The following is a 20867-nucleotide window of genomic DNA, read 5'->3' as shown; positions in this document are numbered from 1 at the left end:
AAAAAATATTGGTATGTACATCTAGTAAGTATTTTGAATAAGTAATTATGTATATAGGATATATAGATGTATTTTGAATAAGTAATTATGTATATAGGATATATAGATCTATCCTTATAAATATTTATATATCTTGATTTGGCTGTTAATGGCCACGTGCGAGGTACATGGCATCTGTCGTTAATTTGGGATAAAAAAAATATGTTTTTGTATTTTATGATACCAAAAATTGTGATCATGATTAGTTAATTTTTACTTTAATTTTAGTTATGGTAGTCAAAGTACTTACAATGGTTTTTAGTTATGGCAAAAAACATTTGTCATAAATGGCGTGTTGGAGCAAGGGCGAATGTATAGCCATTAAAAACTGCATGTGATTAATTATTATTTAACCTGATTTTTCAGTACATTTTATTTTAATAATTATCCATAACAAAGTATTATATTTTTTCTGTAATGATCAACTTTTTATTATAAAAAAATTCAGGCGGTATTAATTCCAATAAGCAACACAAAGCATAGCATGGCCTAAAAATAAATATCCTTTCAGCATTAGATAGGGAAGTCAGATTTAGGTGGAACTAATTCCAATAAGTAGATCATTTCTACATATTTCAGCTAAAATAATTAAGTAGAAACAGTTGTATAGGAAATATAAATTTAGCAAATCTAGATATAACATCAATTACAAATTAAGCACATGCTTTTTCAATCCCGGGATGTGAATTTCGCAAAAGTACTTTCGCCAATCTATAATTCTTGCATCAAGTCCAAAGCAACGTTGCTCCTCTTCCGACATTTCTGATAATAACTTTTGAGTATTGGAAATATCGAACCTGTCCGCACAAGAATGTAAATTAATTCCAATAATTTGTTATATTTTAGTAAAATTGGCACAAGAAACTATTCCGTAACATACAAAAACTAGTCTATGTGATGTTGAACGAGGGTAAAGGAAATAAAAATTCTAACGTTATAAAGGTAAATCATTGACTAAATATGATATAATGTCACTGTAAAAATTTTATGTTAAAACATCAATTCTTCTATATCCAATATCGTCATATGATTTTTGAAAGTAGGCATAATAAAATCATGTTATCTATGTAATCGAAACTATTTATAAGGTTTGTCATTAATCATTTAACTGTTACAAGAAAACCACAAATTTGATCATGTCACTGTACAAGTGGAAATTTTAATTCTCTTAAATTTGGCAGTTAAGTCATGCAATTTAAAAAGATTAGTATATCAAGGACAAAATCTTTTGAAAATTACAACTCTGGCCGAAATTTGGCTCGTGCACCTCATGTGAGCCTAAATTTCGATCAAATTTGCAATTCTAGCAGATATTATCCTTAATGACGTGCCAATTATCTTAAACTTTAGGGCTTAACTGCCGGATTGAATTCCAAATAGAGTAAAAATTGCCATCCCTTCTATTTACAGAACCAAATTACAAATTTTTTACGAATGATACTTAGATATTTATATGTATGAAATATTTTTCCCAAAAGAGAAAAATAAAATTTTGGTCGAATTATTAAGAAAATTGTGGGGGCATTTATAGGGGATGACAATTTTTGTCATACTAGTATTCTATTGGCAATTAAGTCAGCCAATTTTAAAAATTTGGCACATTAAAGACAACGTCCACCAGAAATTGCAAATCTGGTCCAGATGAGAATGTGCCCCTCATGTGAGCCCAAATTCCGGCCTAAACATTGCAATTTTAGGCTGAATTTAATGCACCAATTTTTTAAAATTATATGACTTAGTTACCAAATTTAATTTCAATAAAAGTAAAATTACATATCTTATTATACGCCTAACTATTGACATGATTTTCTTGATGAAACCCATCGACACATATGTCGAATATATGTTTTTGTGTGTTGATGCATATGCTTATAAATGAACGAGTATGCATATATATATGAATTTATTGAAACACATATCTAAAAAAAAAAAATTAAAATATTAATTTAAGATAGTTACGTATATATGATACTCATACCTGCCTTCATAGAAGCCTGAGAACTCATAAATCTTACACAATTGAATAGCATGGAGGATCTTGGCCTTCCATTTGGTCTGTTGCAAGGCATCACGTTGGCATATTTCATCCTGTGTATACTTGGATAAGTCCTCGATATTGTCGAAAAACTTTATTTCCTTTATGTTACTGCCTTTTGATGATGATTCAATCAAAGGGTTTGAATTGAAATATTCATAACTGAATTCAAAAACATCATAGTATCGCAAAGGATTGACGATAGCAGATGCACTATGGTAGACATCCAATCCTGGCATACCACCAATTCCATGCTTAGCAGTAGCTGCGATTATTGTATTTACAACCATATCCACTGGGATCTATTCATCAACAATTAACACATTTATTAATGTTATTGCATGTATATATACCAAAAATATGAAAATTAACAATTAAAGATTCTTTTAACTTATATGTAAAGTCGTGTTAAATTTTTACGTGATACTTACAATATCTACTTTTACTTCTGGGTCGCCCAGAAAGGCTGGAAGGTGCCCTTTTCCATAGGAAATAATAAGTGGATCAGTCACTCTACATCGGTAAAATACATGGAACAATAGACATAAATTAGCATATGTAGGATTGCTATAAGAAATCCAGAATAGTTAGTTGAAATTAATGTTGTTCTGACCTGTACCCTTGTATCCATCCAGGAAAAGGCTCTTTATAACTACTTTCAATTACAGCTGGCCTAACGATAACCACAGGCGTATCTCCCTTACATTCATTAATAATCATCTCACCCATAGCTTTCGTTAGTTGATATGCATCGAACCATCCGTAAAATCTTGCTCTGTAAGGCACATACGTATTGTTCTATTAGTAATTGATATAGTGGCATAATTTGTAGTTCATTTAAAAAGAAAACAATGAAAATTAGAGTAACTATAAATGGTTTACAATTATTATTTATTATTTTCTAAGCAACGCTAAAATTTATCAACAAAGTGTACTTGCTATATAAATACTTGTCAAAAAAGTGGCCGAAATTATGCTTTTAGTCTCACAGTATATGGGATTCAACATTTTTGGTTTTCTATTTTACGGAATTGAATTTGGAAAACTAGACACGTATAGTCATATGCTTTACAGGATTTTCAAAATGGTCCCAAAATTAAGAAAACTCAATATATTTAGTCTCACAATTCTTGTAAAGTAGAGGACCAAAGTTGTTGAGTTTCTCATTTCTGGGAGCATTTTGAAAATCTCATAAAATAAATGACTAAATGTGTTGAATTTTTAACATTTTGAAACTATTTTAAAAATAGCGTAAGGTAGAAGACTAAAAGTGTTAAACCCCCAATCTCATGGTACTAAAAATGTAATTTTGCCTCAAAAGTGGAACCATCCACACATATTCATTTCCCCACCATATGTTATACCATTTCCGTGTTATAATATATGTAGCAAAAAAGCATTTCAATATTCTTACACATTATATAATTATATATATAAAACAATATGCACAGGAAAAACTCGTAGAGTTTATCGTGTAGTACTACAATATAACACGAACAAGCAAAATTACCTATAAATAATAATAATAAATATGAAAAGAAATAATGCATACCTTTGTTGACCAAGTTTTTTTGAATATATTGTCGCTTCAAGTTCAGTAGAAGCGCTGGTAATGGATTTGAATGCAAGGCTCATCTCATTGGCTATGTCTAGCTGAGGAAATGAGGATGAAATGTTTTTTCTCCTATTTTCTCCCATAGTCATTGGCTTTTCAGGGTTTACTCCTTCTCTTTCTCCATTTACAAATGCTTCAATAAACAATTAAATCAATTTATTATCATTTGTATCAATCTCAAACATGTAAACATATACGTGAAATTTACTATTCGTTGGCTTTAATTATTGTATTCACAATTAGGGTTATAATATTTTGAGCATACCAGTTGAAATATGTACAAAAAGAATAAGGTTCTTGCATCTCTTTGCGAATCTCATCAGTCGTTGTGGACCACTCACGTTTGCTTCAAATAGCGAGTCGTATCTGTAACTAACATGCATGGAACTTGAGCATGACCAAGAGAGAACTTAAATATCTTCCCCCAAAGAAATAATTAGGAAATTGAGAAATAAATAAGACATAAAAGCAAAATGATATATATATATATATAATGGACGACCTTTCAATCATGGACGTGTTTGCTGCAGATTGTATTATCACGTCTACCTCGTTCATTATGTTATCAGCAGTATCAACGTCCATACCAAGTTCTGGTTCGCAAATATTCCCAGCAACAGGTATCAATTTCTCTTGTATGAATGCTTCATAAGATGCCCCATGCTCTTCTCGTAGGCATTTGAGTAACTCGGAATTTATGATCTAAAGACGAAATTAAGTATATATTCCACAAATTAATACAACTTATAATCAATATGAATGAAAAGAATTAAAAAAGAAAACAAGGTGATTAAGAAACTAATTACGTACTTCACTCTTCAATCGATCAAATGCGGCCGCTTTGTCTTCTGCCTTGATTAATACATAGATTTTACCAACTGCAGTTGATCTTAGTAACTTTTCAACAAGGGCTGCAGAATTAGTTCATTTGTGTAAGTCCAAGGCCACTACATGAATGAAAAATCAAACTCAAATAGAGGACTTCCACTTTCTAGAATGTCTTGCCATGTTCGTAAATTGAGGGTTTATTACGTTTGGACGTTCTCTTTCAAAACTAGTCCATTTACATCAATCGAATCTTTTGTCGTTAGGGTTTTAGAAGAAAACTGTTGATATTATCAGTATAAAAGAAGTTTTTATTGACCAAATTATACTGTTGGTAGTACTTTGAAAATTATAATGTATAAATACAATGTCATATTATTTAAATGTTGTAATCTAATAAAAGACTTACTATATATGGAATTATAATAGTTGTAGATGAAAAAATATAATTATTCTTTATCTTTTTATATACAGAGAGTGAGATTAAAGATGTACCACATAGGTATATTTTGTTTAGAACTCAAACATATTTTTGAACCTGTAATTTTGGTCATTTGATATTCTTATTCTTTATTTTTTGAGATAAAATAGTCATGTAATTTTTGGACATTTTGTGATTTTGGTCGTTCTGGTGCCAGATTTTGTAAAAGTTGCCGAAATAAATCATGTGCCCCTTGAGATGTTGGCATTTTTTTCCTTTATCTTTATAGGAGTTGCAAAAAGTCCTGTAATTTTTTGATATTTAGCATTTTTGGTCCTTCCGATACTGGATTTTATAAAAATTATCGAAATAAATTATGTGCCACGTCACTTTTTTCTTTTAATTTTCATCCATATTGGCAAAAGTACACCAATCAAGACAAAAGTCCTAATTTAAATGAACCATGTGAGGCACACATGATTTTTGAAATGTCAAAAAGTTACACGACTATTTTGCGATTCTAAAAAGATAAAGAATAAAAATACCAAAATACCAAAACTATAGAATCAAAATTAATCACATATCTTCACTATTATAATAGGATAGAAATATAATTAATAAAGAAAGTATCTACGAAAGTAATATCACAAATAAATTGTTGTGATAATTTATAAGATGAAAATAAATCTCAAATCACAAATGTCATAACATTGTTTAACTTCTCTATATTAGTTAAGTAACGCAATAGAACTAATCATATTTTCATTATAGTGAAAATTTGTAATAATATTTATTCAAGATAATGTATTCCTTATTATAGCAATAAAAGTATGGAGTAATTCATTGATTATCTATCAATTATTATTATTATAAAAGGATATAAACTTTATTTTTATCTACAAAAATATTTGTTTCCCATATGATGTTTTTCCAGCGGAAAAACAGATCGAAAAATGGTTATATTCAGTAAATTGCAAATTTTACAAAGTTGATATGATAAGTTGACACAAAAAAAAGAATTAGATGGCAAGATGTAAAAACGAGTGTAATTCGAATGGCAAAATATAATTACCCAACTAGTAAGAATGTGATAAATTGTGCCAAGAGCAAGAATATGAATATAATGGAAGAAATAAAACTGAAAATGTTCATTCCACCAATCTTTTAATTAGTGAGATATAAGAAGATTTGAATTAGGTAAATCATGTTGATTTTGAAGTGCCTAACTAATAATCTCTACTTTACATATGTAGGTTTTGCTATGTACATATACATGATCATGTTATAAAAACAATAACAAAGATAATATTTCTCTTTGCCCATTACTATATGGACAATTTTTCTTTATTAAATTTATACTATGAATTTTTTGAATTCGACCATGTGAGAATAGGGGGGGTAGGGGGGGGTGCTCCTCATATTAACAAAATTACTTAGGTATAAATAAGAATATCATTACATAAACATATATAGACACATACATATGCACATGAAAATTACATGGATATACAAATCGATGTAGAATTACATACCTTTTCCAAGAAATTCAGTAGCACCAGTAATGAAAATATTCTTTCCTTGAAAGAAATTAAGAATTCCTATACCGGCAGAGTCATCAGTCGTCTTTGGTGACTCTGTCTTTGGTGACTCTGCAACATTGATTGTGGTTGCATTAACAACATCAATATTATTAGGATTATTACCGTGAATGAAATAATTAGCATTTAAATGGGAGCAACAACTATGTCTAGAAGAACAATTTAATGTTTTTAGCCAAATATTTTTGTCATTATAAGCTAAGAAAGAAGGGTTGGTAATGATGTGTGATTGCCTTCTCCCCAAGGACAAGTTGATTGAAGGAGGGGTAATTAGAAATGGGCTCACAGTTAGCAACATAATTCCCAAGAAGGAAAGAATAAGACCAAATGTTGATGTGTTTGTTCAGATGGGTATGCAGCTCTAATTTATAGAAGAAAGAAAATGGGGTTTTAATTTGTTGGAACTTCCCTACCATTGATTGACTATGATTTTACCTGCCCTAGATACAACTTTTTAAGCCAACATATCTTTATGTACATTGATAACTCATATTTTTCAGGTTTTGTATATTAATTTGCAGATCACTAGATTGGCTTAGCATATCTTAGACTGAAGACGTGCCGATCGATCAAGTGCATGATGTGTCGTTTAATCGGTTGAAATGATGTGTTTATTATGTTAAAATAATATACTTTTGGTTAGAATGATGTGTTTATTTTGTTGGAATAGTATGTCCGTCAGGTGAAATAATGTATCTATTCTGGTGGAATGGTAAGCCCGTTTGGTGAAATGATGTGTTCACTCAGATGAAAAATTGTAACTTTTTTTTGCAGTTATCTTTTTCTAATAGACATGTCTATCCGAAAGCACCTTAATATCCACCCTCAAATATTATCACACAGTCGTTGCAAAAATATAGTAAATTGCGCTGTAAATGTCGTTGCAAAATCCATTGCAAGATTCGTCAGAAGTAACATTTTGGCAACGTAATTTGCAATGGAATTTTGAAACACGTAATTATCCGTGGCAAATTCCTTGGATGGACAAAACCAATGCAACTACAACATTAGCCCTATAGCAACGGAAAATTTTTCATTGCAAATTTCAATGGCAATACTGTTTTGCAACAGAATTGATGCAAAATCCATTGCTAGCACTGTTTTTTTACAGCGTTCAAAGCATTTCTAACAATATCAATGGAAGGGAATTTTTGGCATTTAAAAAATTGTTGTAAGTGGTATGAAAACTACCCTTTTGTCGTCCCTGTTTGCATATAATAAATAATATTTTACATTTTAAACTATATTATGAATAAGAAAAAATATATATATAAACCAACACATTATATTTCTAAAAAGAAAAAAAATCAACTTAAGAGTATTATTTGTATAATGATAAAATTAGTGTTGCGGTGTCATAACTATCGTTTATAAGAGAAAAGGACCTTTTTTTTTATATATAGTATAAATAAAATCCATTTGCTTTATAATAGTATAGATAAGCTTTAAGTAAGAGGACAACTTTAGACTTGATTCATTCAATTTTAGGATTTGGCAAAACTACTAACATCAATTGTAAATTAGGGTTGGCTGAAGTAAGTAGCTATCCCTGCAATTAATTTGTGTTCTAATTTCCAGTCTAAAATCTAAAGGTGTCCCCAACGAACTTTACCCTAAAGTAATCAGACCCTATAAACTCCTCGATACAATATTAATTGATTTAATAGGAGAGTTTATATATATATATATATAGGAAAAAAGCAATTTACCTCCTTGTGATATGATAAATGAGTAAACAGCCTTCTGTAAAAAACAAAATAACAAATTACTCTATGTATTTTGGAAAAAAGAAGCAAATTACCCCCTATTTAAACCATTGATGGAGGGCTTGGGTTGTACTAAAAACCACTGCATTGTTGTTTTGAACATGGAATGATCTCTGGGTTTTATTCATTGGAGCTGCGCTAGTATTCGTTGTATTGTCTTTTTGAATTTGGACTGTTTTTTAGTTTTATTCATCAAAGTCAATCATATTATTTAAAGATAGTAAAAGTTATCTAATTATATAATTTACCATATCACATTTGATCATCACACTAGTCGAAAGTACAATTTAGTTATGAAAAATATAATCTATCAGTTGATTATTCAATTTACCATATCACCTAGTCCGTCATCAATTCACTAAAAGAATTATAACATTTAATTATAATTAATTGTCATGGCTAATAATAAATAGTCGTAGCAAATAGTTATTGACCACCGGTCACGCAACAGTTGTTGGCCGTAGTTTTTGAGAGGATGGATAAAACATTTGTCATGGCTAAAAACAACAGCATATGTTTTGACCATAGCTCTTAGCCATGGTAAATAATTGTTTCATGGTTGAAAAACTAATTTTTTGCATCAATTTTATTTAATCGTAATTAATAATAGTCATTTATCATAATTCTTAGCAATAACCACTAATATTTTAATTAATAATAATTTTTTTTTAGTGATTCTAGATATCGAAGAAGAATGAAAGGGTATCTAGAGATGATGTACGCATGTTATTTATTAAAGCTGGCTTCGATTCACAATTTTTTTACAAGTACTATCCAATTTTTTTTATTCTATGTATCTCAATTGCACAATATTATTTATTAATTAATTAAAATTTCAATAATATTTAATTACTAATTTTTTTAATATATAACTAAATAATAATTACAAATTATAATTTTATATTTCAAAATAATTATTATTTATTTATTTATTTATTTTAAATAATTATTAAGCAAGTCTAATAATTAATTTTCCCCCTCTTTGCTTTTTAAAATAAAGCAATTTACCTCCTTATCTAATGAGCTAAATTGCTTCATTTTAAAAAAAATATATATAGAGAGTTAAATTGCTATTTTTTTTTCATAAGAGAGTAATGCGCCCATTTGCAATATCACATGGGATTGCTTATATTTTTATTAATTATACTATTAAATAATAGTTCATAAAAAACAAAAAAAAAATAGAGAAAACAAAAGTTGAATGTCGACCCATATGAGGACTTGGAGTCGTTTTATGAGTTTAAAAATGATACCTCACTCCATTTTCGCAAAAGTTGATACGTTAGGCTAATATGCAATTTTTGTTTTTATAATATTTATATAAATAAACCATTTATAAGTATTAGGAAGATCCAGAAGGCGTCGTACAACAAACAAGAAACCAACATACTAGAAAACAAATCAGTGTCTACCATTGGACACTTGTGTTCTGTGGTGCCCAGTTCGCAACTTATTTCTGTCAATGCATTTTGGGGGGGAAAAAACACATAATTTTTACATAATTGCAAATAAATTATTACAAAAATTCACTATCACTGATAAAATAATTATATAATCTTTCAACTATATTATATATATGAAGAATTTCATGAACAGAGAGCAAAAAATGCCACAGTGAAACTGAAAGCTGCAAAATACCTTTTAAATTTTGAGAGCTCTGTAAAATAGGTATCCGTTATAAATAACTAAAATGTCTGTAAAATATTATAATAGTAAAAATTTATGCCGCGCAACTATATTTCAGAAGATTGTATTAAAAAAATTGGACTGATTTGATTAAAATATAATATTGAGTTAACGTTTACGTCTCTTGATCTTCGACATCCGAATAAATAAATCAAAAAAAAAAAAAGTTACCAAATAATGAAGCCCTAATTTTCACATAAAGAATTCAATTGCCAAATTAAACACACCTAAAAATTCAACAAAATATTTAAAAAAAAAAATTGTGGGACGGTGTAAGATGGAAGGATGTGATGAGTGGTCAGTAGAAATGCTTGTGGTGGTGATGGTGGTGTCTGCAGTCATCCAAACCAAAGCACTGCAGCACAGGATAACAGGCTACAAAGAGGCATCTCCCCATCATCCTGAAAATGGAGGAAACTAGGAAGCAAGGGCAGCAACAACATGCCAGCAGAGGATCATCGTATGGACTCTCGCATCCATGCTGGTGGTGGTGGTGGTGGTGATGGTGACGGCCCATTATCCCCGTAGCCCTGAACACCAAAATCAATAAAAAAATTCAAATCCTTCGACTTATTACATATATATTTTATCGAATCATTTACCATTATATAATGAATTTTTCGACCATCAGCCTCAGTTTCACCAACTAAACTTACGTCCCGTATAGGCTTCAAACGCAACAGATTTGCAGAAACTATTCCGGAAAACATTAAGACGAAAGAAGTTATGAAATTACCTTTATGTCGACTTCTTGTTCAAAACCCTTGTTCTTGAAAAATTCTTGGGAGATCTCAATGAAGGTAATATGAGGAGATATAGAGATGTTTTGAGGTGAGGAGAATATGGTTGGGAAGATGTGAAGATGGTGTACAATGATTCGTAGATATCTGAAAGTGAGAGGGGCGAAATTGAAGGGAAAAAGAGTGAATTGGCGTGTGAAATGCGCGTTGTGGGTGTGGGTGTGGGTGTGGCCTCTCATTATTATAGTAGAGTAAGTATGCTAGCTACTTTATAATTGTGTTGGTAAGACAATACTGGACGATGGTATGAGCTAGCTGGAATTTGGGCAACAATTTAACTGGAAAAGTAAGTTTGAGATTATGAGTTTGAATTCTGCTGGATGTTTATGTGTTATTGTAATGTATTTATCGTTGTTAGTCTTTTTGATGTATTAGTTGAATTAAGATGTTACTCAGCGTATTTAAATGAGTTAGTGCAATTTATTAAAAGTTAATGTTCCGGGGAAATACAAGTTTCTTTTTTTAAAAAAAAAATTAATAAATGAATTACAATTATGTCATGAGTATCAATATTAATTAACAATTGTATTGAATAGTAGAACAATTATCACCATTTAGTAATATACATACTTAACCAATAACTATTCTTAAAATTAATTAATAACCACATATAAAAAGAATTTGAACTCGTGACTATATATAAGACCATGATATTTTTAATTTCGATAATTAAATTAGGCCTCGTTAGTCGGAGTATCGAATGAATGAATCTCCCTTTTAAAATTCTTGGTGGGACGCGGAAACAAAAAGGTGGTTGGACTGTCTTGGAAACTTATGGTGTATATATATGGGATCGAATGGTTTTTTCTTTTTTTTTAAAGATGTGGCATTTTTTAAAATGGAGAAAAGAATTGGGATTGGGAAATGGTAATAGATTTTTATTTAGAGAAATATTAATTTTTTTTTAATAAATCGATTACAATTATCAATAACAATCGATAATTATAATAATAATATATTAATCATTAATATAAAATAATTATCTAATCAACACCAATTGTTTAAGCAAAATAATATCTCTATACATTGACGAAATTCGAAGTTTTATAATTTTAAAAATTATGAACTCTCAACAATTGAGTTGGAACATGGGTAAGGCCCATATGAGTAGTGGCTAATATAGAATGTAATGGTTTGTAGTATCCAGCTCATGGTTTCTCATTCCATTTTAGAAAGATGGGAGAGGGGCCCGGGCCACCTACTTAAGATGACACAATTTCACAAATGATCAATTCTAGTGGCTGTCAATCAACCTTTAGTTTCACACCATCCATCCTTTTCTTTTCATTATTATACAAAATTTCAAGTGATTTTAATTTCGATAACCATCACAAATAATAATAATAATAATAATATTTACTATATGGAATAGTAGTTAATTTTAATAATGAAAACTTATTATAAACACGTATATTCTACGATAGATAAATATTTAAAAAAATTTCTTTAGAACACTTGGGACACATCGAGCTTGTCCAGCATAATATTCTGTGAATTTCTCCTTTATTATAAATTAACACCATATCATAGCGTTGTCTGTGAAAAATTATTGCCCCGAATGCAGACCAAGTCTCAATATCGTGAAGGTACAGCAATGGACAGAATGCACAATAAAAACACTAACTAGCCATCTCTTCAGGGGTATTTTTAAAGAATCATCAATTCCTAATGAAATGGATGCAGCAGTAGCTTGTTGAAAACTCAAAGTAACTGAGAATGTGGTGGAGCCAAGCTCCAACAAAACCACCCCTTAGACAAGCTCCGATCGTGCCACCGAGAGAACCACCCTTCTATAGTATCTGGTGCCAAAGCACGGGATTACAACTACTGATATAATAAGGGCAAATTATAATTTTATCCTCCTCCTGTGTTAGTTAAAATAGCAAAACACCCCATATGAAAAATATATTGGCAATTTACTCCCCTTAAAGTATAAAAAAAGAGCAAAATACCCCCTTAAGTTACACGGTGTGCAACACGTGCTGCATTCGCGTTTTTGCTTATTTTTTCCTTATAAAATGACTTTTAGTGTCTTAAATATGAACCATTAAATTTTATTTTATATATATACCAATGGCTAAGATTTGATAATCAAATCAATAACTTACATCTTTGCTTATTTAGATCAGCGATTTATATTTATATATAAATAAATGATTTTGATCCATTTGAATTAGATTGGCGCATACTTATGAGAGATATAAAATAAAATTTATAACTATAAAAATAAAATTTTATAATAAATAAATTCTAAAGTGCATATAACATATATAAACGTATATAATTAGTAAAAAAATTAAAAAATATCTTAAAAATTATAAATTATTGGCCGTTGATTAAAGGCGTAGGAGGTGGCAACGACGAGGGGCGCAGCGAGGGGGGGAAGGAGAAGCATAGCAGTGGGGAGGAGGGAAGAGTCCGAAGCGCAGCGCCGCAGATAGGGGAGGGGGAGCAAAGCGCAGGAGCACTGTGGGTGGGAGGAGCAACAGTGACTAGGAAAGGGGAAATCGCAACGGCGCTGGGAGAGGGGGCAAGCGGCGTTGGGGGGAGAGGGCAGCTGGACGACGACGGCGACGGGGAAAGGGGCGACCAGCTAGGTGGGGGAGATATATAGATATATGTTATATATATGTATTTATAATGGAGGCAACGTACCACCTCTCTTGTCCTCAAGTACCCAAGGTAGGCTGAACTTCACTATTCTTGGGTTCCTTTAAGATTCTCCGCAACCAATTTATCTTATGGCTTGCCATTTTGGGGAAGTTATCTATTCTTGACAAATCATGGCTGCACCAGACCGATGGCGCATGTGTCCTTTGTCAAGACGAGATCTCTGAGACACATGAGCATTTATTCTTTCAATGTCATTATGTTAATCAGTGTATTGCAGATATTTGAAGGACTGTATGGGTCCGATGACCTATTCGGTCGTGGAATATTGACGTAGAGTGGATGTCGCTTAAATGTAGGGGGAAGCACGTCATCAACGCCTCATACCATGCTCTGTTGGGTTCGTTAGTGTATCACTTGTGGCAAGAATAGAATCAACGGATCTTTCAGCATACTAGCTATACATATGACACACTTGCTAGGATTATAATTGAAGAGATTAGATATGTTATACTTAGTCATACCCTCCCCTCAGTAGTTAGTACACATGCTTTTTACCGATTTTGGAGGATCCCTTGGTTTGATGGGGCCTCGACTGCTTGAACCATGTTATTGTATTTCTCTTTTTATCTATTTATGCAACTTACCTTTATCGAAAAAAATATATGTATAAATTATATATATAATAACTATACTTTTACTTTTTGTATATATTATATATATAAAATTAAATCTGGATCTTTTATCTATAAAGATAAGATCCAACAATTGATACTAAATGTTCAAAAGAAAAAATTAAAAAAATAAAAAAATAGCATGTGTATTATACCATCTGTATGAAGGGGGATTTTTGCTCCTTTTTTATACTTTGAGGGGGATAAAGTGTTACTTTATTTTTTACCTAAAGTGTTTTGCCACACATACAAGAGGATAAATTGCAATTCATCTGCAAATTTTTATTCAGCATATTGGGAGTTTTGGCTATTTTCATATTACAAGGGAGTCTTTTACATTTTTGCTAAAATGCGGGGGAGGTTTTTTTAATTTTTTTTTAATATTAATTCCAAATAAAGATGAAAAGGAAGGTTGAGATGTGGACACGTGGAATACAGATATTGGATAAAGGGACTACCCAACTAGTTATTTTTGGCTTCTTTTTGCTTTTTCCCATTCAGTTTCAGTTTAAGCAGAAGTGGGCAATGGCTGCTTCACTGCTCGAGCCGCCATTTTCAGCCACCCACTCCCTCTTCACCAACTCTCATCTCTCTTACAAACCCCAAACCTCCAAACCAACTACTATCCATTTCATCCCTCTCCTACGCTCTCCTCCCCCCACAACTCCTATCCGCCTCTGCGCCGCCGGAGAACCAGTCGACCCGCCCCCCACGCCGCCATCTTCGCTGCCGGATACTTCCGACGAGTACAACGGTGCACTAGAGAGAAACAGGGACCGCCGCAAAGCAGTGCGCGTTGCATGGGAGAAGCTTGTCCGCTGGTCCCGTTCTTGGCGATCAAAGGCCAAGACTGATGTTCTTGAACGCACTAACAAGGTCCAAATCTTTTATTACTTTTTTTTTTTTTTTGCCCCCAGATATTTCGGATGTCTTTGCTCTTTAACTTGTTGTACACTTTCGCTAGCTTTTTTGTTTATGTTTCTTTTACTTTAGAAATGAACTCGAATTTATTCATCTTCTTGAATGCAGTAGTAAATTTTTTGAATCCTTCTTCTTGATTTTTTTTTCTTTTTAATTTTCGTTTAAGCCTTATACTATATTATTCTGTATTTATTGTTTTGTGCTTAATTCTTTCTTTGTGTCTGATATGAAGTTCCTTGGGGGTATATACGTAGCTGCTTGATTTTGGAGATTGAATCTTTAATTCCGTGATTTTGGGGGAAAATGTGGAAAGAAGAATTGTATAAAAGAATTTAACTATAAACTTAATTGTGCATTTCATATCAAAAAACAAACCAACCTTGCGAGCATGCTAGTTGGCATTGTCGAATACCATTCAAGTTTCAGCAGCAGCGTTGTACTTTCTTGTGCAAGTTTCTTGAAAGTAGAACATGATCTATTTATTACGGCTACTTGTGAGAAATATTTTGAAGAGGAATCATGATCAGAACTGTTTCTTTCTTTCAAGCTGGAAACTGTTTTTGTTATGTATTTCAAATAATTATAGTTTGAAGTTCAAGAATTACAGTCTTTTGATGTATGTTTTGTTATTATTTGTAATCATTCATAATGGTGTAACTATCAGGCGGGGACGGGGTGGGGCAAGAGTTGCATGTATGGTAATATATTTATTTATTTTGGTTTGTCTGAAAGGATTATATAGTATGTTTTGATATATAATGGCCTTAGGTGGTGGTGCTGGGAGGTGGATCTTTTGGAACTGCAATGGCGGCTCATGTCGCTGATAGAAAAGCCGAGCTAGAAGTTAACATGCTCGTGCGCGATCCGGAAGTTTGTCAATCGATTAATGAAAGTCATTTTAATTGGTAAAGAACATCCTCCCTTCACTCCAATTGTCATTTACAAGCAAAGTCAGAAACATTTCCTTTATTGTTGCTGATTGTCACTTCTATTCCTGCACTCTTTTTATGAAGGCTGATGTTATCTTCACATAAAACACTTTATACCTTTCTCCTATCTATGCCAAGAAACACTCTTATTCTTTTTTCGTCCCAGTAAGTATTTTCCAGCACACAAGCTTCCAGAAAATGTCATTGCAACTACAGATGCTAAAGCTGCTCTACAGGGTGCTGACTTTTGCTTCCACGCAGTGCCCGTGCAGGTCACTTTTCTTTTTCATAGTTGGACTTTTCCTTCATTTCCATGGATTTTCCAACATACTTCATTTAGTTGGGTTTCCTGAATTGTGGTTATTATTATACTGGTTCTCAAACTCATTTTTCATTCTTCATCCCTTAGGAGAAAAATAAAAATGGTTGCATTGACATTTACTTGAACTTGAGAATATGTGTGGTTACCTATTGTATGATGTTGACAAAAATGGTTGCATTGACATTTACTTGAACTTGAGAATGTGTGTGCTTACCTATTGTATGATGTTGCAGTTCAGTGCATCATTCCTTGAGGGCATTGCAGACTTTGTGGATCCAGGATTGCCTTTCATTTCTCTCAGCAAAGGTCTGGAGCTCAATACATTTAGAATGATGTCTCAAATAATTCCCAGAGCACTGAGAAATCCTCGCCAGCCTTATGTTGTTCTGTCTGGCCCTTCATTTGCACTAGAGTTGATGAAGAAATTACCAACAGGTCACTTGGCTAACATATGGCAATTTTGCAGAGATATGTTGCCTATTTGTGGTTTGAAGTGACTCAAACTCTGCTTCATGTTTATGTAGCAATGGTGGTGGCATCCAAAGACAAAAAGATGGCAGATGCCGTTCAGCAGCTTCTTGCTTCTAGGAGCATGAGAATCAACACATCAAGGTTGTAATTGAACTGAAAATTTAGTCTTGTTACTTGTATCCAACTTAATTTCATTAGTTCAATATTTAAGTAACCTCCATCTGAAGCTTGTGCACAATCTGTTAGATGCAAAACTAAAGAAAACTTTGGTCATTTTTCTTAGAAAGTTTAAAAGTATATACATAGATTTTACTTTATACGCTCAGCAATAACCCCTGATGCTACAGTGATGTTACAGGGGTCGAAATTGCAGGTGCTCTTAAGAATGTACTTGCAATAGCTGCTGGGATTGTGGAAGGCCTAAATCTTGGAAATAATTCTATGGCAGCTCTTGTCGCACAAGGTTGCTCTGAAATTAGATGGTTGGCAACAAAGGTTAGTTGACTGACACCTTGAAATATGATTTTCATATCTGCTAATTCTATTGAGCTGAGAGATTCCAGGTCAGGCAATTTTACTGCCAGAAGCTTCTGAATTTATAATACTTGCATATAGTCATTTTATTACACAAGCTGCTTAAATATCAGAAATTTCATTGTTGGTAGAGCAATTCAATCAACATTATAGCTTTTGTTTCAAACAATATCAAGAATGGCATCCCGTCGTGTTCTCTCGAGCTCAATTGGATTTTGTGATTGGCTATGTGAACACTAACTACTACATGCTGCTGATCTATCTCAACAGATGGGTGCCAAGTCAACTACATTGACTGGTTTATCTGGAACTGGGGACATCATGCTCACTTGTTTTGTAAATCTTTCACGAAACAGAACTGTTGGGGTTCGTCTTGGATCTGGGGAAAAACTGGATGATATTCTCAGTTCCATGAATCAGGTGTCTGAAATCTTTCCGTCTCATAGGTAATCCAAGCTATCGATTCTTGTCAATCCCTGACAGCTTAAAACTGTCTTTTAGGTGGCTGAGGGTGTATCCACTGCGGGAGCTGTGATTGCATTAGCACAGAAATATAAGGTTAAAATGCCCGTCTTAACAGCAGTTGCGCGGATTGTTGACAATGAACTGACACCAACAAAAGCTGTTTTTGAACTGATGAATCTGCCACAGGTTTGTGGATGAATACAGTATTATAGTTACATCATCCTTGTTAATAGCATTAACATCTGATATTCCACTGTAGGTTGAAGAAGTTTAACAACCCCAGCATTGTAAAACGTGATGATTCAACTTGCAAAAGTCTTGCTGCAACCGGGCTCGGGGACTGCACCACAACTAATACTGTTACATTTAAGTCAAAATATTATTCATTCTTTTGCAGTTCCTCCAGCATGCTACCGATATACGTATAATGTTCAAAAATAAACAACAGTTATAGTACAAATTAGACTAGAGATGACATCAAAATTGTAAGTACGAAATTTTGGACAGAGATACTGGTTTTACACGTAAAAAAGTCATATTGACAAGATTTGTGGTGGATGCCTGTTTTACACGAGGAGCGCAGTTATCAGTGTTCTTTCATTTTTGGGAAGTTACATCCCTAAAGTTAGAAGACAAGCTGCAACGTATACCTTTGTGAAACTAGCTCTTTTATGTCGATTAAACCAAAAAGAACCATTTTTGCAAGTTTAGGAACAAGAAGGAAAAAGAAAGGGGCGGGGAGGAAAAGTCATGATCTGATAAAAACAGCAGTAGGGTCACTAAGAAGCCAGTTAATCTCTGCTTCCAAGTTTATTACTAGATTCTATAATTCCCGTTAGTTCGTTTTTTTACAGGGGGAAACGAGAAGTTAGGATGATTGGGTAAGACTTGTTTATATGCACTAAAATGCACATCACAAGTTGCATTTAAACTGAGAATACAAGATGAGGGTATCATTCTCTTTTATCCTCCTCAAGATCCTCTCCTACCCCAAACACATGATCTGATGCAATCGCTGCCTTCCGTTCTTTCCTTTCTATTTTGGACGCCAAGTCTCCAGCCACTATCACTCCTGCCCCAGTCAGGGATATACCCTCTTCATCATCTTCACCAGTCTCATAGGCATACCTGCAATTAAGTGTCAGGCAAGAATTATGCCAATTTTTCACAAGCATTTAATCTGTTTAATAAATGTCATAAGTTCACCTATTATTGTAATAGTCCACAAAGGAATCTACTAAAAGAATCGAGAGAGAATAAATTCATCAGGCTCTGCAGGCTATGAGTTTATTCCCATTATGTTCATGCCCATACGCCATCATAAAATCAACATGTAATATATGTTAAGTTCTGAAATACTGTTCAAGTAATCTTTAATGGATTAGAGGAATTGTTCACTACTGCACTGGAGAAATAATCAAGTTGACTTGTCAACGCAACCAGTATGATTAGGGAAAAAGTTATGGTTCGAACAATCAGTGAACTATTGCCATTAAGGAAAACCAGAAAATTACGGGAGTTACCTAGTTGGGTTATCCGAAGGAGCCAAGAGGATGCATATAACCACCAATAACACGAAGGCAAGCAAAGTCCAGAAAGCTGGTATGACCCATGCTCTTCGCCACAATTCGCTTAGGGGGTCACTGGCATTAAAATATAACTGAACAAGCAAAGTGAAGCCGTCAAAAGTTCATGCAACTATGGTATAGAATCAAATAAACAGAGTTTCTTAATTCTTCTATTGTTTTCATCTGAGTTAGATGGTAGGTAGAGCTTATTAATTCGTTGGGGCTGTAGTCTATGGAAAATGGGCAAGTTTAGAGCACTTTGTTGTGAAAACATTCCAAGCGTTGCTGTTTTAAGAGACGAGAAAGACTGTGGAGTAACAGTGCTTCTAATTCGTAAGTTAGAGACAATGAATATATAATACATGTTGAAGGACATATATATAAGGGAGGGAGATCTGAAAAAGAAACTCAGAAATTACCTCATAACCGATCCAAGCAACTGAAAGCAGAACTGATACTGCAAGGGCGTTGGTAAACTTTCGGTAGAGCTCAAGTTTGGCCATGCTTCTCCGAATCTAAACCCAAACCGAGAAGTAAAAAGTTAACAGCATACATCTAGTAACAATTTTGAGAAGCAAAAGCAAGGGATTCTTCTACTTATTTCATTATATTCATTACAATAAAACTCGTATACACTGCGTGCACTTCAGGGCAAACTGGAAAAATCATCAAGGAGATTCAAATCATATTACAACCGACTTGCATAACATACATTATGTATCTAATCTGTAAGGTTTTTCTGTCAATCTTATGGAGAAGTATAATGTGCAACCCTTCCCTTAACTAGATGAACTTTATTAAAGCAACAGTAACTGCATTTTTCCTCTCTTCTCATGTGTGTATCGTGTATGAGCATGTCATAAACAAACAAATGAAACCAAAAAGATCTCATGGAAACAAGAAAAAGGGTGAAATTACCTGAAGCTTCTCCAAAGTTTTAGACAACGATGAAAAGATCCAAACAATAAAGCTGGCATCCAAAAGTGCCACTGGTAGCACCAAAAAGAGCCTGGCTTTTCCTGAAAAGTCATTGATATTTCCTAAATGCTCAACAAGCTCCAGGGCTTCTGATGCCATGAAATATACCACACCAAGAAGAATCACTTTTGAGGTTATGCCTCCCAGGGTCGGCCTCATAACACCATAACCCATCGAAACCACAAGGAGAAGAAGACGAGAGACTGTTTTCTTTATAGCAGTGAAGGTAACCGCCCAAAGCGTAATTCCAATTGGTCTGCTCCCAGTAGCATTGAAGTTTGAATACTCGAAGTACCAGAGAGCCATTTCAAACATTCCCAGACCAATCACCGCTGTGATTTGGTAATGCAGTTGTATTATATCTTTCCAGTGCTGTACAAACCGCAGAAACCATAAGAGACCAAGAGCAAGATATGCTAGAGACATGAGGCCATAAAATGTCATTAGTGGCGCCATCTTCCCTGGTAGATAACCTTCCGGATTTCTCCACACTGTTCTTCCACTAATTAATGTGCCTTTCAGTTCTGGGTCACAAAATACAAAGTACAGATAATACATTCCAGTTTTGTTTATCTCAACAGTGTGAAGCACCATATTAGCCGCTCTTTCC

General features: G+C 33.2%; 3 protein-coding genes and 1 long non-coding RNA gene across 4 annotated transcripts in view; 1 reads left to right on the top strand and 3 right to left on the bottom strand.

Moving 5' to 3' along the window:
- LOC105160966 (fatty acyl-CoA reductase 2-like) lies at positions 565–6849 on the bottom strand. The gene is made up of 9 exons (XM_020693516.1): positions 6468–6849; positions 4500–4600; positions 4192–4391; positions 3955–4055; positions 3627–3822; positions 2688–2849; positions 2506–2587; positions 2018–2376; positions 565–836 (listed from the first exon to the last, which is right to left on the bottom strand). The coding sequence occupies exons 1-9, from the start codon at positions 6829–6831 to the stop codon at positions 686–688; spliced, it is 1716 nt and encodes a 571-aa protein (XP_020549175.1). The 5' UTR covers positions 6832–6849; the 3' UTR covers positions 565–685.
- Positions 10051–10939, bottom strand: LOC110011851. Its single transcript, XR_002286892.1, has 2 exons — positions 10722–10939; positions 10051–10515 (listed from the first exon to the last, which is right to left on the bottom strand). It is a non-coding gene; the product is annotated as an uncharacterized LOC110011851 (long non-coding RNA).
- LOC105160791 (glycerol-3-phosphate dehydrogenase [NAD(+)] 2, chloroplastic) lies at positions 14555–18282 on the top strand. The gene is made up of 9 exons (XM_011078281.2): positions 14555–14945; positions 15759–15895; positions 16086–16191; positions 16475–16676; positions 16766–16853; positions 17060–17207; positions 17517–17666; positions 17748–17897; positions 17971–18282. Exons 1-9 carry the CDS (start codon positions 14595–14597, stop codon positions 17983–17985), a joined length of 1347 nt encoding a protein of 448 aa, XP_011076583.1. The 5' UTR covers positions 14555–14594; the 3' UTR covers positions 17986–18282.
- LOC105160792 (transmembrane protein 87A-like) overlaps positions 18468–20867 on the bottom strand; it is a 4539-nt gene continuing 2139 nt past the window's right edge. The window contains exons 3-6 of the mRNA XM_011078282.2: positions 20198–20867; positions 19699–19794; positions 19235–19371; positions 18468–18839 (exon numbers count right to left, since the gene is read on the bottom strand). The exon at positions 20198–20867 is cut by the window's right edge and continues 21 nt beyond it. Of these exons, the coding sequence (XP_011076584.1) occupies positions 18665–18839; positions 19235–19371; positions 19699–19794; positions 20198–20867 (1078 nt within the window). The 3' untranslated portion in view covers positions 18468–18664. The remainder of the gene's footprint in view (positions 18840–19234; positions 19372–19698; positions 19795–20197) is intronic.

This window comes from Sesamum indicum, linkage group LG4, assembly GCF_000512975.1.
Source record: "Sesamum indicum cultivar Zhongzhi No. 13 linkage group LG4, S_indicum_v1.0, whole genome shotgun sequence".
NCBI lineage: Eukaryota > Viridiplantae > Streptophyta > Magnoliopsida > Lamiales > Pedaliaceae > Sesamum > Sesamum indicum.
Note: the sequence above shows the minus strand (reverse complement) of the source record. Positions and strands in the feature narration are given on the sequence as shown.

Coding starts and splice junctions, on each gene's coding strand:
- LOC105160791 (XM_011078281.2), top strand. CDS start 14,595: ATGGCTGCTTCACTGCTCGAGCCGCCATTTTCAGCCACCCACTCCCTC. Junction 16,854..17,059: donor ATGAGAATCAACACATCAAG/GTTGTAATTGAA, acceptor CTGATGCTACAG/TGATGTTACAGGGGTCGAAA. Junction 17,208..17,516: donor TTAGATGGTTGGCAACAAAG/GTTAGTTGACTG, acceptor CTATCTCAACAG/ATGGGTGCCAAGTCAACTAC.
- LOC105160966 (XM_020693516.1), bottom strand. CDS start 6,831: ATGTTGCTAACTGTGAGCCCATTTCTAATTACCCCTCCTTCAATCAAC. Junction 3,823..3,954: donor TTTTGTACATATTTCAACTG/GTATGCTCAAAA, acceptor TGTTTATTGAAG/CATTTGTAAATGGAGAAAGA. Junction 2,588..2,687: donor GGATGGATACAAGGGTACAG/GTCAGAACAACA, acceptor TTACCGATGTAG/AGTGACTGATCCACTTATTA.